At 37.8% G+C, this 17,200-nt stretch overlaps 2 protein-coding genes across 5 annotated transcripts in view; both read left to right on the top strand.

Annotated features, from left to right (window-relative positions):
* The first annotated feature begins 258 nt into the window (after window positions 1-258).
* LOC127432101 (lysosomal cobalamin transporter ABCD4-like) lies at window positions 259-13,703 on the top strand. Of its 4 annotated transcripts, none has more exons than XM_051682904.1 (19): window positions 259-850; window positions 1,034-1,152; window positions 1,425-1,552; window positions 3,287-3,426; window positions 3,531-3,647; window positions 3,934-4,059; window positions 4,203-4,253; window positions 4,387-4,481; window positions 6,457-6,569; window positions 7,141-7,232; window positions 7,398-7,496; window positions 8,343-8,548; window positions 8,651-8,742; window positions 8,864-8,900; window positions 9,186-9,235; window positions 9,395-9,447; window positions 9,549-9,625; window positions 10,957-11,072; window positions 11,319-13,703. In XM_051682904.1, the coding sequence occupies exons 1-19, from the start codon at window positions 819-821 to the stop codon at window positions 11,385-11,387; spliced, it is 1,812 nt and encodes a 603-aa protein (XP_051538864.1). In that variant the 5' UTR covers window positions 259-818; the 3' UTR covers window positions 11,388-13,703. The 4 variants fall into 4 exon arrangements, with proteins under 4 accessions (XP_051538864.1, XP_051538862.1, XP_051538865.1 ...); XM_051682902.1 differs by having other exon boundaries at window positions 261-850; window positions 6,457-6,578; window positions 11,319-13,294; XM_051682905.1 differs by lacking the exons at window positions 259-850; window positions 1,034-1,152; window positions 3,287-3,426 and having other exon boundaries at window positions 1,423-1,552; window positions 6,457-6,578; window positions 11,319-13,297.
* Window positions 13,704-15,305: 1,602 nt separating this feature from the next.
* The window catches only part of LOC127431531 (obscurin-like), a 70,461-nt gene continuing 68,566 nt past the window's right edge, over window positions 15,306-17,200 (top strand). The window contains exon 1 of the mRNA XM_051681978.1: window positions 15,306-15,367. The gene's annotated coding sequence lies outside the window, so the exon portion shown is untranslated. The remainder of the gene's footprint in view (window positions 15,368-17,200) is intronic.

The raw sequence follows: 17,200 nt of genomic DNA, 5'->3' as shown, positions 1-17,200 counted from the left end.
ATCCCTCCCAATTTTTAAAAAAATTATCTGGGAATATGAAACCAAAGGTTGTTGTTAATCAGAAAAGATTTTAACCAGTTAATTTTCAGGGTACCATTAATGAAATCAAAGTCAGGAGACTGGTAAATATTGTGATGTTCAGTGCTGCGGTCACCGTTTTTTTGACGTCATCATTGTGTGTCGCGTTAAGAGTGACGCAGAAGACCATTTGAAATCCGATTTGAGCAGCCAGAGCGTCCGGACTGAGACGCATCTGAAAAAAATCAGATTTCAGTCGCATTTGAAACCACCTCCCGATGTGGTTTGAATCAGATTCGTTATGTATATATAATTTACAAATAATGTTTATTTAGTTACAATTATCAGTCACTATGCAACAGTACCTCTAGTATTTCTTTCTTTGTGAGTAAATATATTTCCTTGCAAATCCTGTCATTATCATTCCTGTGCGGTAGGCGGCAGTGTAGCGCCAGACAGCGCATGCGCGTCCAGATTGAGACGTAGAAGAATGCTTGTTTAAATGTGACTGGGAAATAAAATAACCATATACGTCATGTATTTGTTTATTCATGCGACTCAATAAAATCATTATCAGCGTTCAAATGTGATTATAACTCGCTTAAACTGTGGTGAAAGGAGACGCCAAAGCTCCTTCTTGTTTCTGATTGAAGTTTTAGTGACTTATATCATGTTTAAGACTCTGTCACATGCTGTCTTCGACTTTGAACTCAAAGTTCCTCAAATAAACTTATCTGAGAGCTTAAAATAGTCAGAAAACTAGAAGATTTGACCGTTAGAAGGCTGGTAGTACATGCACCATGCCATCTATGAAGAACACCAGTGTGAAAAGGTTAGATCTTGTATTTTGAGTTTCTATCTTAAGGAATCTACCTGAAATAAAGAAAAGTATTAGCTTAATGTAGTTGTTTTTGTCTCTAATCGAGTCTTGATGACATGTTCAACCATATATGTCAGTTAAACTACTGTCACTGGTTGAAATGTGTAGGTAATGTGGATGTTTTTTTTCTCCAAGACCAAAACTAGACTGGAAGTTCCTTCAAAGGTTCTGCAGTGTTTTGAAAATCCTTTTTCCATCCTGGTCCAACAAGAGTGTGCGAATGTTCATGATGCTCCTTGGAGTCACACTTTCAGGTATCTGTTAGTAAATGCCTACACTGTTGTGTTTATTCATTTAGGATCGGGTCATGATGGCTTGTTCTGTTTTCTCTATATAGATCCAGGGTTTTCAACCAAGGGTCTGTGGTGAAGATATGTAAAAAAAAAATATATAGATTTCTAACTATTTGAACATTACATGTTGTAGTAATGTTAATTTTCTTAATGAAAGTAATTTTAAAATGGTACAAGGAATGTGGACCCACTGCTCTAGATTGTTTGCTCAATATGTTTTCTTTGTATTTCAGTTCAGCTCGTCATTTATCAAGTGGGTCTGATTCCCAGTCAGTTCTATGAGGTTCTATCTGAGGAGAACTATGGGAAGTTCAAACATCTGGTGGCGTTTGCTGTCCTGCTCATCCTGATCAATTCAACGGTGAGTTGAATTGCTTCAGTGTGTTTGAAGAAGCTTAGAGATGAGGTAGGGTGTTAAACCAGTGCTTGAAAAGATGACAGACTTTGCTAGGTCGGTAACCGTTAGAGTTGGCAATCATCAACGCTTCATATGCATATTGATGCCTTGCATACAATTATAAATTGGTAATAAGTTCTGGGCTGGTATCTGGAAGGTTGCAGGTTCAGATCCCACACAGGGTGATCGATGAACTATTACCATTTTGTACTGAGCAAAACATACTTCAGGTTACAGTACGGGGACTGTATTGTAATAAGGGATGCAATGATGTATCGGCTGCTGATATTTATTGAGCAATTATTATTATTTATTAAATTATTATTTTTTTGGGATTTTTACCCTTTTTCACCCAATTTGGAATGCCCAATTCCCAGTGCGCTTTTAAGTCCTCGTGGTGGCGTAGTGATTCGCCTCAATCCGGGTGACGGAGGATGAATCCCAGTTGCCTCTGCGTCTGAGACCATCAACCCGCGCATCTTATCACGTGGCTTGTTGAGCGCATTGCCACGGAGATATAGCGCATGTGGAGGCTTCACGCCATCCACCGCGGCATCCGTGCTCAACTCACCACGTGCCCCACCGAGAACGAACCACATTATAGCGACCACAAGGAGGTTACCCCATGTGACTCTACCCTCCCTAGCAACCAGGCCAATTTGGTTGCTTAGGAGACCTGGCTGGAGTCACTCAGCATGCCCTGGGATTCAAACTAGTGAACTAGTGAACTCCAGGGGTGTTAGCCAGCGTCTTTTAACACTGAGCTACCCAGGCCCCCCATTGGCCAATTAAAACTATCAGCATATCGGTAATAAGCATGAAAACGCCGATATGAAAAACCGATGGTTTATTTATAATTATTCAGTAACAAACTTTGTAAAAACTCTGTTGATTCAAATGCGCAATCCAGGAGTAATGATAGGCACAGTATGTAGAAGGGTTGGCACTCCTAAGAATATGTAATATTGAAGTTTTATTTCTCGTTCTCGCATTAATGCGGAAATACCGCCATAAATGACATGACGGTTGTGAAAGCGGCACTTACCTATAGGCTACATGATGAGGGAAACCGTCCAAAACGCTTTGAAACCAGCAGACTTTTGAAACATCGGTATGATATCCATTAATGCTGCATGATTGATTAAATTAAGATTGAAATCGCAATATGACCTTGTGCGTTGACATTTCCATGGAATTGCTCAACGTATACATAGGATGAATTTGTAATGTTCTATCATATACGGTACGTAAAATTGGAGTTCTGTTGTTTTGAAGTGCAAAAATGTTTTAGAAGTACAAAATAACCTTTTTTAAATCAATCTTATTTAGTTATTTTTTGTATCTTTTTTGTATCTTTTTACCTTCTATTTATCTTTCATTGTGGCTCAATTTAAATTTTGGCCTGTAATGTGTTCAACAGATCTAATGTTCAATGGAAATTATTTATTGTTAGAACAGTAGGAAAAAAAAGGGTACCTTTTTGTACATTTTTAAAGCGTATTCCAAACTAAAACAGTTATCTGATGACAAAATAAGGTAAATGGCAAAGTATCGTTATCGGCATCAGCATAAAATTTTCTTATGCATCTCTATATGTAATAAGTGAACTTTAAATAATTTTTAAGTGTCTGCTAAGTATCCAATCAGTGGATTCTAAAGAAACAAGGCCATAATTAGTAACTAATCAATAATCTGCAGCTGAAGAGTCTGGATCAGTACATCTGCAGTCTGCTGTATGTGGGCTGGAGGAAGTCTTTAACAAAAGAACTTCATAACACATACTTCCAGGAGCGCGTTTACTACACCCTCAACGTACTGCGCAAAGACATCGACAACCCGTAATGTATTCACAAAACACCTGTGATGTCAGAATGAATTCTCCGTATGTTGTTTGTATTATAAGGGGTTCATTGTGTGTGTGTGTGTGTGTGTATGTGTGTAGAGACCAGCGCATCAGTCAGGATGTAGAGAGGTTATGTAAGCAGATGAGCACAATGGTCAGTCGACTTCTCATCTCCCCGTTCACTGTGTCCTACTACACATATCAGTGCTTCAACAGGTGAGAGAGGCACAGAGATGATGCGTGTGTATTTGTGTTTGCAATTGCAGAATCTCTACTTATAAAGTCATCTGTTTCTAAATGAAAATCATTCAACATATGACCAAGCCAATTACTTACACCTATTTTAATGCTTGAGTCTATGCAGATCTATATCCACATTACAGCAATAAAATAGCTGTAAAATATTCCAGCAGCTCTGCAAGTAAATCTAGTAGATGGACTGAAACAATTAAAATGGCATTAATTTAACTTTTTGGCTGATCTTCTCACATTTTGTCTGCAGTGCTGGCTGGATTGGAGTTGTAAGCATCTTCGGGTACTTTGTGGTTGGGACCTTCATCAACAAGATCTTAATAGGACCCATTGTGTCGCTACTTGTTGAGCAAGAAAAGCTGGAGGGAGATTTCAGGTAGAATTGCACAGAAATAGACCCTACATGTGTAAATATTTATAGATATACATAATCTTGATTCTTCCCAAATTATTTTACTAGATGCAGCACTGCTTCAGCAGTTCTTTATCATGTCTTTGGCTTGTTTTGCATCTCTCCAGGTTTAAACACATGCAGATTCGAGTGAATGCGGAATCTGCTGCTTTCTACAGGTTAGTATGCGCTTTAAAATGTAACACATTTCCTTGTACGTGTAGTAAAAAAAACAAACAGAAAATTAACATGTTACTCTCAGAGCAGAAGAGTTGTTTCTGTTAACACAATAAGTGATATGTCATTGTTTAGGGCAGGGAAGGTGGAACACATGCGAACTGACCAAAGACTGAAAAATCTCTTGCACACACAGAGAAACCTGATGAACAAAGAGCTCTGGCTGTACAGTAAGAGTCCCTCTCTCATTAGTAACCTGTTTGCTGAAATCCATGAAAACAGGACTGCTGAATTAATCTCCTGATCCTGCATGACTGCTGTGTGCATTTTCCATTCCCCTTTTTTATTTGTTAGTAGACCCTAAGAAACATGCAAAAAAAATAAAAAATTTTTTTAGACCAACTGGTTTTCCTAAAAATGTATGTCCACATATGTGGACAGCGGGACTAAGTTGTGAAATTGTAAATAATACCAAGCTATAGAAAGTCAGATATTTTTTTTAATCAAATTGTTTATTCAAAGTAATGGCAAGCATCATTCAATCACTGCCAACAATGTTAAAAATAAAAATAAACATTATAAATTCTGAATCTAAGTGCTGATTACTGTTGCTAAGTACTATTGTCCCATATCTGCCAAACATGTTGAGTGGTCCAAACATCATCTGCAGCCTGAAACTGAACTTTAAATAGGAAGTTTGGATTGAATGCACTTAGCTGCATAGAGAGCTATAGGATGCTTCCTTGCTCCCTATTTAGTGAATGACTGTTAGGTCACACTGTCCAGTGTGCTGTCTGTCTGCACTGGTCTCAGAACAGTTTGAAATGCACCTTATTTTCATCCCAACTCCATATAAAGCCTCTGAAAGCAACATTTTCCAGTTTTTGGATGCATCCATTAATTCTCAATGTTATAATGCAGAGTAATTATAGAATATTTTAACTGAAACTGAACATACAGTCCACTAATGTGTTTTACAGTGTGGCGTTTTGCGATGAAACGCATATCGGATGAAACTAGAGACTCTAATCTTTTGACTCAAACAGGTTTTAATGTAAAAACTTAATTAGGTTTCTTACCAGATGTAATTTTGTTGCCGTTTCAACCAAACACAAACTCCTCTGCGATCGAAGCCATGTTGTTTTGTCACATGATTCCATGCATCGAAAGTTTAACACATTGCTGACAGCACAGAGTCTACTGAACTGAGATCAGTCAGTTTAAATGAAATTATGTTATGCGTTGCGTATGAAGCCAAAATACAAAGTCCACGCATGTGGACGCGGGGTCGCACAAGGTTAAAGAAGTATTTTGAAAAAGGTGTATATATAATGTAACATTCCTAAGTGTAAAATTACTGTTGTTACTGAAAATACAACTACAGAATGCTCACCCAAATATCATAATTTTCTCATGATTTACTCACCCCATGCCATCTCAAACTGGACTTTCCTCTGTGGAACACAAACAAAGATATTTTGATGGAGATATGATATGAATATATACAGTATAATCATGCAATACAAGTCAATGGGGTCCAAACTTTCATGCTCCAAAAAGGACATAAAGGCAGCATAAAGGTATTCCGTAAAACTAGTGGTTTAATCCTAGTCTTCTGAAGTGATATGATTGGTTTTGGGTGAGAACAGACCAAAATGTAATGCAAATGCAAAATACATGCGTCAAGCGCGAGGAAGTGTAATCAAGCTTCAAACCATGATCGCGCCAAGGAGACTGCAGATGTGAAGAGTTATATTTTGGTCTGTTCTCACCCAGAACCAATCATACCGCTTCGGAAGACATGGATTAAACCACAGAAGTCTTATGGAATACTTTTACGCTGCCTTTATGTTCTTTTTGGAGCTTGAAAGTTTGGACCCCATTGACTTTTATTGCATGGATATACAGTATATTCACATCATATCTCCATCAAATTATCTTCATTTGTGTTCCAACAAGGAAAGAAAGTCATACCAGTTTGAGACATCCTAGGGGTGAGCAAAAGATGAGAGAATTATCATTTTTGGGTGAACTATTCCTTTAATCTCTTAAAATACTGTATGTTTCACACAAGCGATTTAGAATGGTCTTCCCCTGCAATGTGTTGTCATTTTTTAAATTAAAAGTATTCATTGATATAAAATCTATTCTACACTTTCCAAATGCTTATCGTTTTACCTTTTTTTTTTTTTTTTGGCTTTTCAGTTGGGGTAAATACCTTTGACTATCTGGGCAGCATCCTCAGCTATATTGTCATTGCGATACCCATTTTTGCTGGGGTGTACGATGGCCTGACACCTGGAGAACTCAGTGCTCTGGTCAGTAAGGTGAGTTGCTTAAAACTGTATTTAATGAGGGTAAACATTAAAGAACAAATGCAAGGGGGGGCCTGGGTAGCTCAGCGAGTATTGACACTGACTACCACCCCTGGAATCACGAGTTTAAATCCAGGGTGCTGAGTGACTCCAGCCAGGTCTCCTAAGCAACCAAATTGGCCCGGTTGCTAGGGAAGGTAGAGTCACATGGGGTAACTTCCTTGTGGTCGCGATTAGGGGTTCTCTCTCTCAATGGGGCGTGTGGTAAGTTGTGCGTGGATCACGGAGAGTAGCATGAGCCTCCACATGCTGTGAGTCTCCGCGGTGTCATGCACAATGAGCCACGTGATAAGATGCGTGGATTGACGGTCTCAGAAGCGGAGGCAACTGAGACTTGTCCTCCGCCACCCGGATTGAGGTGAGTAACCGTGCCACCACGAGGACCTACTAAGTAGTGGGAATTGGGCATTCCAAATTGGGGAGAAAAGGGGATAAAAAAAAGAAAGAAAGAACAAATGCAAGCATTTCTGCTCTGATTGTTGGCTGATAGCTAATCACATTGTGTCTATTTCAGAATGCTTTCGTCTGCATCTATCTGATAAACTGCTTTACTCAGCTCATAGACCTTTCAACCACATTGTCTGATGTCGCTGGATACACACACAGGTGAAGAAGGCATGTTTTGTATGGCTGAGACTGCTTTAAAAAAGACTGTGCCACCATATTTTGTTATATTTCAGCTACAAAAAAAGTTTCCTGAATGTTCATGTGGTTGTTCTTTGGTTGTATTTGCTCCTAAACAAACATAGTCTGCTCTTTATTACTTTTCAGAATTGGAGAACTGAGGGATGTGATGGCTGACATCACCAAGAAACAGTGTGAACAGGAACAGTATGATCCACTGTCAAAGGAAGCTGTTCACTTTGACAGGTAAGGGTTGTTTTTGAGGTGTTTGAAAATAATTGGGGCTCCGACAGCAAACAATATTGTTGCATCTCTAATTTTAACATACTGTAAGCATCTCTCATTTCAATGCAAGCTATGTGGATCACTTATATGTACACTCACTGAGCACTTTATTAGGAACACTATGGTCCTAATGAAGTGCCCGACACGGTCTTCTGCTGTTGCAGCTCATCCGCCTCAAGGTTCGACGTGTTGTGCATTCTGAGTTGCTATTCTGCTCACTACAATTGCACAGAGTGGTTATCTGAATTACCATTGCCTTCCTGTTAGCTCCGTTGACCTCTTTCATCAACAAGGCATTTCCGTCCACAGAACTGCCGCTCACTGGATGTTTTTTGTTTTTGGCACCATTCTGTGTAAACTCTAGAGACTGTTGTGCGTGAAAATCCCAGGAGATCAGCAGTTACAGAAATACTCAAACCATGCCAGTCAAAATTACTGAGATCACATTATTTTTCCCCATTCTGATGGTTGATGTGAACATTAACTGAAGCTCCTGACCCGTATCTGAATGATTTTATGCATTGCACTGCTGCCATACGATTGGCTGATTAGATAATTGCATGAATACGTAGGTGTACTGGTGCTCAGTGAGTGTATGTGTGACATTCCAAGTGTTGGATACAACTTTTCAGTTTTATAGATTTATTCAACTAAAAAAAAATCTTTGGAGTTACTGATATTTCTAAAGTGGTTTTTGGTAGTCCTGAATGCACAATAAAGATTACAGTTGGCATGGCAAAGATGTATTATTCTGATTATTATTGATGTTAATAATTATAACAGCAGTAATAATGATTTCTCTTCCAGTGATCTGGAGATTCACAGCATCCCAGCAGACACTGCGTTTGTGCTGGATCGTCTGTCCTATAAATCGCCTGTCTCAGAGGAGCTACTGGTGAAGGATCTAACCCTAAAGATCAGTCAGGGAATGAACCTGCTCGTGGTGGGAAACACAGGAACTGGAAAGACCTCCCTACTGAGAGTTCTCAACTGCCTTTGGGAGCCATGCAGTGGTAATGATTGAGAAAACAAGAACAATTATTAGGTAAAAAAGCGATAGAGCGACAGCAGAACAAATCTGAACTTTAGAATCATATTTCTTTCCTCTTACTCAGGTTCTGTGGAGATGACCACATGTTTTGGGCCGAGGGGTGTATTGTTCCTACCACAGAAACCCTATCTGACTGATGGCACGCTCAGAGAGCAGGTGAGAGAATGTCACAACTTATGCACAACTCTACAAAAAATATTGCTGTATTTTTTGTTTTCTTTCTTTTTTGCTTTTGTTTTTGTATAGATGATGCTAATGTGCTGGCTTTCCTTTGCAGGTGATCTATCCATTAAAGGACATATATCCAGCCTCAGGTATGGATTAACTAATTTATACCTATGAAACCTAATTGCATGGATTATTTAAATAATAAATAATAAATTGAAGCTCATTTGGTTTGTTTGAGATAAGGAAATGCATGTAATTACCATTGTGTATGAAATGTGATGTGTAAATAAACTTGCCTTGCCTTGCTGACTTGCACACTTGTCAATGTACTCCGTATTCTTGAGCCATTTGAAGAACACACTTATTCAAGTGGTGTAAATACAGATGATGACATTTCACACCATGTCAACCAATCTAAATTTTTCTTATAGGGCCTATAGATGATGAAAGAATATTAAAATACCTGGAACTTGCTGGTTTGGTAAGATTAAACTCTTATCGGCTTCAGTAAATAGTTTTTTTATTAATTTAAAATTTGATCATTGAGCAGAATGTTTTGACATCCATAAGTGTCCTCTTTATAATTTGCTCTTTTTAAACATATTTTGTAAATAGCATGTTTTGTGTCTCTGTATGTCAGTCGAATCTTCTCACCAGAACTGGAGGACTGGACACGAAAGTAGATTGGAACTGGTGAGAAATGAGTATCAATTTCTGGGTGCAAAAAATCTGGTAATTGTTAGTAAAGTTAGAAGCAAAGGATTCTGAAAAATTTTATTCTCACCTTTTCACAGGTACGATGTTTTATCACCAGGAGAAATGCAAAGGCTTTGCTTTGCCAGACTGTTCTACCTACAACCCAAATATGCAGGTCAGTACCTTCATAAACTTTCACAACACAAGTTGATTAACTTTCTGTCTATGAAGTGCCTTTACGAGCGCAGTTTTTTTTTCTTCTCCCGTTTTCTCCCCAATTTGGAATGCCCAATTCCCAATGCGCTCTAAGTCGTCATTGTGGCGTAGTGACTCGCCTCAATCCGGGTGGCAGAGGACGAATCTCAGTTGCCTCCGCATCTGAGACCGTCAATCCGCGCATATTATCACGTGGCTTGTTGAGCGCATTACCGCGGAGACGTAGCGCATGTGGAGGCCCACACTACTCTCCGTGGCGTCCACGCACAACTCACCATGCACCCCACCGATAGCGAGAACCACACATTATAGCGACCACAAGGAGGTTACCCCATGTGACTTTACCCTCCCTAGCAACCGGGACAATTTGGTTGTTTAGGAGACCTGGCTGGAGTCGCTCAACACGCCTTGGATTCGACCTCGCGACTCCAGGGGTGGTAGTCAGCATCAATACTCGCTACCCAGGCATTCAGTTTGGATTGACCCTACAGCAAGGATTGTGCTCTGTGCCCTGTGAAGCGCCCTGTGAAGCCATGATCAGCACCAGTTAGAACACAGCCAGATGCGCTGAACAGTTGTAAGGAGAGGGTGCGTTCTCGTTCTAAAAAGCATTTGATTGGACAAGCTCTCTCAACCTTTATGTGACGTCATGGATGTTCCTGAGTTTTTAGGTGGAAGAGAGAGACTGCAGATTTTAAATGCTTATATCTTCTAAAAACATATTTTGTCAACGTTTAGAAGTAGACTGATATATCGGTTTTACCGATTAATCAATGTTGATAGATGCTTTTTGGAACTATCGGTTATCGGCAAAAATCTAAGTCATAGTTGCCGGTAGTTTTTTTTATAATTTTGTCATTTCAAAATAAGAGTCCCCGGTGTATTTTGGACTTGTTTATACATAAACGTCCCGTGTTATGCACCAAATCTTCATTTATTCTGGTTATTATTGAAATTTTGGTTGAACAATAAACTGCATCTGGGATTTTATTCATTTTGGACCCTTTGTCTTTGCCCGCCATAGTAAAGAAAAAATAATAATTTTTTTTGACATTGTATAAATCCATTTTAAAAACTATCGGCCGATTAATCGGTTATCGGCCTTTCCCACCACCTCAAAATCCACTATCGGTCAACCTCTATTTAGAAGTACACTAGTATATAAATGACCTTAATGCTAATAGATATGGACTGAAAGCAGCTAAACTCAAATATTGATTTTCACTTTAACAACCAATCAGTGTATCCCATTCTTATGACCTTTGTCATGAATTATGATGTTTGTACCAGTGCTGGATGAGGCCACCAGTGCTCTGACGGAGGAGGCAGAAGGGCAGCTCTATAATGCCTGTAAGCAGCTGGGAATGACCCTCATCAGCCTGGGTCACCGCAATAGTCTGAAAAAGGTGATGACCTATGACCTTTTCACATTGACTGATGTAAAATTTCAGTGTTCTTAATGCTGTCTTGTTATTTGTGTTCATATTTCTCAGGCTTTGTAAACATACCTTGAGATTTTGAAGGGCACTGTATAAATAATACATATTATTATTATTATTATTATTTAAAGTTTGTTAGGATGTTTCTTGCCATTTTTGGATGGCAAAAACTGCCCATACCCTGATTTTTTATTTGTCTTTTTTTTTAAACAGTATCATGATGTCATGCTGCGACTCTGTGGAGATGGCCAATGGGAACTTGAAAAACTCAAAGAGGCCTGAATCTTCTAAACAGACCATAATGGTCTGTTTTGTGGTGCATTGTTGGTGCTTTCATGTCATACAGCTCAAGTCTTTGGAGAAATGTTTTAATGTTTACGGATGACAGCATACTGCGATTTACTGATGTTAGTGATGTCACTCTTGTCATACTCTGGACATAATCTTCTTTTCTGAAGTGTAAACTTGCTGCTTCATGCAACCTTAATTGGTTGTTTCGTGCCAAAGGAATAAAGGGATTTTTGTTATGAAGGACACATAAGAACATAATTTCAAATAACGTCAGACATGGTGCCTTTAGAATATATTTCATGTATCTTACAGTATAATCAATCATTTTTATACACATTATAGATATTGGCCTTTTAATGTGCAAGCAAATGACAGTTTAAATAGGCAGTTAAGTCCCAGATGTTTTAGCTTACCAAAGATGGAAGTAAATGGCTTTTTAAGAAAAGCTCTAAATGTACAGTTTTGGTCGACTAATTTGTAGGGACTTCCGATGAATTATTCTGAAGGGGAAAATTCTGTCAAAAGAATAGAACTACAGTATTTGCATGTGTAATTTCCATTCCTGACCAGGAGAGGGCCAACATTTTCCAGCCTGAATAACAATTCAAATTCAGGAATAATATTTACTGTTATAAATGTAATTCAAGCAAACGTCAGCATAATGAAAATGAAGTTAGCCCACTTGCTTCATACTATAGAGATATATCCACTTTTCCCAACAGTACATGCATATATAAAGATATTTGAGTCTTTAGCAGGTGGGGAATGTCTTGAGAAAGAAGATGAGGAAACAAATTACAGAGCTACATGCCTAATATATCTCATGCTATAATACTATTATATCTTTAGCTCACAGCTCAAATTAGAAATATTTCTCACCTTATTTTTTTAGAAAACATTTAAGGCTTCTGTTCTGGATTCTCCGACAACAGATTTGTATCTTAAGGGTTTAAGATATGGCAAATGTTTGGCTTAAAATAAACAAGCAAGTAGCTCTTTAGTAGATGTTTTTATAAAAAGCAACGTATCATTCTTGGGGGGCTCAAACCATCAGTATTCCAGTTACCAGCCTTGAGCTACTGTGTACACCTCATGGATGATGATAGAACACATAACCATTTACATAACCACAGATGTATGGTTGTTTTAATAGTGTGACATTTTTTTTTTGGAACATTTTAGTTCTACCAAGGTAGCTCAAAACCAGGTCGGGCTGTGAAAGTGACACATTTGCGACTGAAAGCTACAGAAAGCTGAGCACAAAATTATCCCATCTACCAAAGAGTTTGGCTGATCCCTCTGCTTGAGTTTCAGGCTGTTTTAAATGTGAGCCTGGCCGATCTGCTGCTGTCAATCAACAGGCTGACTGGAACAGATCACGGGAAAGACCCACTGAAAGGCCTTTCAGGAAAATGTGAGACAATCGCTAGAGAAATAACCAAAACATCACAACCCAAAAGTGTCAAAGTGATCTCCATTAAAATGTTATCTATGACATATGAACTATGACTTGCGTAACATGTACAAGCAAGGCCGTCGCTAGTGGGGTGAAAGGTGGTAATGGTTCTAGGGGCCCAAAGGTCCAGGGGGGCCCACAACAAATTAAAAACTGTATTTCTAATAGGTAAAGGGCCCAGCGCAATATACAGTCAGGGGGCCCAGAAATCTTTGCTACGGCCCTGTGTACAAATTCAAATCTGTTCCTGTAGGTCAACTGGTAGAGCATGGCGCTAGCAATGCCAAGGTCATGGGTCAATTCCCAGGGAACACACAAACTGATTTTAAAAAAAAAATGTATACCTTGAATGCACCGTATGTTGTTTTGGATAAAAACACTTGCCAAAATACATAAATGTAAATAATTGTTAACATTAGTTAAGTGTGATATAGTAGTTTAAATATTTACTCTGATTTCGGTTTAATTACAGTTCATGAAAATTTTGCCAAATCAGTGTGATTCAATTTTATTTCATTGATTATTGTGGTATAATTTATAATTGTTTAAAAAAAATATGCTAAAAGACAAATGTAATTGCATGGACAACTTACACCATATAGGAACACTGACAAAACAGCACACCAGGTAAAGCAAAGTTATAAAAAGGATTGCAAAATCATTTTAAATGAATTGTGGTTTTGTTAATGCATTTGGCATTATTTAAAGGGGGATCCATAGTGGTACCAATTTATATTAGGTGTCTTTAACTACTATGTACTAACATTTAGGGCTGGGTATCACCTGGCACCTCACGATACAATACGTATTGCAATACACATGATTCGATATATTGCGATACATCACAATATCATAATTTGATTTGATTCCGAATCAATTCCAATTCATTTGGGTATATTTCAGTTATGTACTGATGTCTGATGAAGAGCATGTAGCTCGAAACATCACATTTTTGTCTCTTGGTGAGCTCATTAAATTGACTTTGAAGTAACAGTGTGCCAACTTTTGTGCATTTTTCTCATGGACAACAGAGCTCTGAACTTAAGCCCAACACACTTCCAAATACAGAGATTAGTTGCAGTTTTCCCTTAGTGTACAGAACTAATGATCTAAATTCTTTCAACACTGAAAATACTGTAACAACACTGATCTAAGAATCCATACAGGACTTTAAAAAGCGACAGGACTGTTGAAATAGTGACAGTAGGCGTTTATAAAGCATGATCTTGTTTCGTTTTATTCAGCATTACATATAAATGGGTCTGTGGGACATTGTTCACGTTTTTCACTGTAATTATTATTATTATTATTATTAATGGAAATTGTCATCAAACACCCTCATGTTGTTTCAAACCATATGACTTTCTTCAATGCAACACAATTAAAGCGATGTCAGACAGAATGTTATAGTCACCATTTACTGTCACTGCATGCTTTTTTCCTCCATATTTTAAAAGGGAATGGTGACTGAAACTGTCAGTCTCTGACATTATGTCTAATATCTTTTTTGGGTTCCACAAAATACACAAAGTCAGGTTTGGAACAACATGAGAGTGGGAAATTATGACAGAACATTCATTTATGGTTGAACTCGCTTTAAGGATGCTTGTCAGATTTGGACAAATCTGTCAATTAGAAGAGAAGTTTAGAAACCAGTTTCTAGTAATTAGTAGTAGTAGTAGTAGTCATATAATTATTATTATTCTGTAATACATATTTGATTCAACACATCCCTACTAACACTGAAATACATACAATACAACGTATTTTATTGTGTAACTATATGTTGTTCTGCAAAATTCTCACAAGATTCGCATTTGCTGTTACTGTGGTTGAGGTACGGGTAGGTTTATAAGTAGGGTTAGGGGATGGGATTAGGGTAAGAGTTGGGTTAGGCGTAAGGTTAACTAGTGTAATTACAGATGTAATTAAATGCAGGTACTTTAAATGTTAGTACAATGCAACAACACGTATGTACATAATAAGTGCATTGTATCAAATTCTAAAGTACATAGCAGTTAAAGACCCCTAATATAAAGTGGTCCCAGATTTGTACATCTTTACACCCCAGACCAGTCAAAATGAATAATTGACCTCATTTAAAAATGTAAATTATTAATGTTTTAAAAAATGTATTTAGAAAGTTAATATATAATTAAAAGTTAATTTAAACCTTAAAATAGTTATTTAAAATTGTTTGGTTGCTAGTAATGTTTGAGGGGGAAAACTGTTAAAGCAGCTTGCCATTTTGAAGCAGGAGACTTAACCTCAGTCCAGTGCCCGACATTGGCTCTGGGTGACAGATCTATTTTGAACGGGAGGCAGGACCGATAGAGGAGTGTCAGCTATTTGTCACACCGAAAGCAAAGACACTGGGGGATAAAACACACTGTCCTCGCTCCTCTAGAGTACACGGAATTTACCTGTTTTCATACGGATATATTCTCATGCCAACATCTGATATTAATGAAGAACTGTATTGGTTTATATCTACTGTAGTTAAGGAGAAACAAAGGTAAGTGTTAACTTCATCTATACGGGTGTAAGGTGAACCTAAGTTTCCCTTTTTAAGAGTAAACATTCTTGCTTTTATATTTTTCAGTTATTTTATTAGTTGAACATTGCAAATCAATGAGTTAGAGGGACTATGCTTGATTATGTTTTATTATTCTATGATGCATTGCTCAATCTAAATATAAATATAACAATGCTCTTATTATATTTCTTTTTATGGATATATCCACAAAATGGTGCAAACTTGTATTGCTCTGAGAGACTGTAAATTAATGTGATGAGAAAAACGCCCATTGACAAATACATTCATGCATAAATACATTGTTGTAGTGCATGTCCTATCACATCTCAGGTCTGATCTCTTCTACAAATGGACATACTGGAGACAGAGCCCGACAGCTGAGGTTATTTTGGGACAGGCAGCTCAGGGGAGTGAGGTGTCAGAGATGGCAAATGTCATGCTTTTCAAAGACCAACATCCTTTTGTTTAACTTTGTTATATATTGGAATCTCTCGTCATCTGTAGAACTGCTGTGTAGTCTGATTTCTGTGGTCAGATTTCACTGTTCTGTTTGAGATGGTAGATTTGATTTGGTTTGTTGATATTTAACGGGTGTGCTTTTCAGTTTCTAAAAATGAAGTTAAATAAGGTTTGTAAGTTACTTTTGTGTGTGTGTGTTATTTGTCGTTCTGTAAAAGGTTCTGTCAGAGTGCACAATGTTTGGTTTTGAGGTTCACCATCACAACAAACTTTAGCTTGACCCACAATGCAATTCAGTGCAATTTTTAAATTGAATAAAGAGACTGAAAAAGTTTCAGTCAGCTTTTTTTCCAGGAAATTATAGTTACATTAAAACACAGTTCATTATTTTGGCATTATTAAAAAATGACAAGATTTGGACCCACTTTATATTAGGTGACTTTAACCATTTGATACAATGTACTTATTATGTACATACATGTTGTTGCATTGTAATTACATGTACTTGCATTTAATTACATTTGTAGTTACACTGTTAACTTTACCCCTAACCCAACCTTACCCCAAAACCTAACTCTAACCCCTAATCCTAACCCTACCCTTACTCCTAAACCTACCCGTACCTCAACCTCGGTAGCAGCAAATGTGGGCCTTCTGCAGAACAACATGTAGTTACACAGTAAATACATAGTGTTGTATGTATTTAATGTTAGTACGTTGTACTTAAGGCCACCTAATATAAAGTGTGACCCAAGATTTGGGATTAGATACATATTTTGAGATTGCAGTAATACATGAAAGCATTGCATTGTAGTAAGGCATTTTTATGTCCTTAATAAGTGGTCACATGTACAGTACATTGTTAGTTGACTTAAAGTTAGATTTTCCATAGATGTAATCTCTGAATTCTTATGCTAGGCTTACTTGTTTTGATGTTCTTCTTTACTTTTTGTTATGTGTAATTTTAGTTGTCATTTTTAACTCTTTCACAGAACCAACATCATTACAGATCTGTAGCAAGAGACTGGAGCGTACTGAAAATGAGCACCTCTCATTTTATGTATATTTTAGGATGCCTCTTGACAAGGTTATTTGTTATGTTGTCATTAGCAGACCCGTTTTATTTAAACTGACTCACAATACGTTCATTTCAGAAGCAGCTCTCCTGAAATGACTGGGAGTTAAGTGCCAGAGCGTAATGGTGACAGGGTTCTTTCTGTACCCCCTCAGTTCACAGGTGGTCTCTACCAAGGATTAATTCTGCATTCTTTGTTTTACCAGTCTAGAGTCTTCCATTCTAAACTTTAGGGAGTTTTTTCCCATCCACAGTCACATTTGGCTTGCTCACACTGG

Source organism: Myxocyprinus asiaticus, chromosome 41 (genome assembly GCF_019703515.2).
Source record: "Myxocyprinus asiaticus isolate MX2 ecotype Aquarium Trade chromosome 41, UBuf_Myxa_2, whole genome shotgun sequence".
Lineage (NCBI taxonomy): Eukaryota > Metazoa > Chordata > Actinopteri > Cypriniformes > Catostomidae > Myxocyprinus > Myxocyprinus asiaticus.
The sequence above is the reverse complement of the archived record's forward strand: the minus strand, read 5'-3'. Positions and strand labels throughout refer to the sequence as shown.

What these genes read in the sequence shown, in the direction of transcription:
- LOC127432101 (XM_051682902.1), top strand. Translation starts at nt 819, where the DNA reads ATGCCATCTATGAAGAACACCAGTGTGAAAAG. An exon ending in CCTTTGGGAGCCATGCAGTG is followed by an intron (nt 8,549 to 8,650) that starts GTAATGATTGAG and finishes CCTCTTACTCAG; the next exon opens with GTTCTGTGGAGATGACCACA. An exon ending in ATGGCACGCTCAGAGAGCAG is followed by an intron (nt 8,743 to 8,863) that starts GTGAGAGAATGT and finishes TTTCCTTTGCAG; the next exon opens with GTGATCTATCCATTAAAGGA.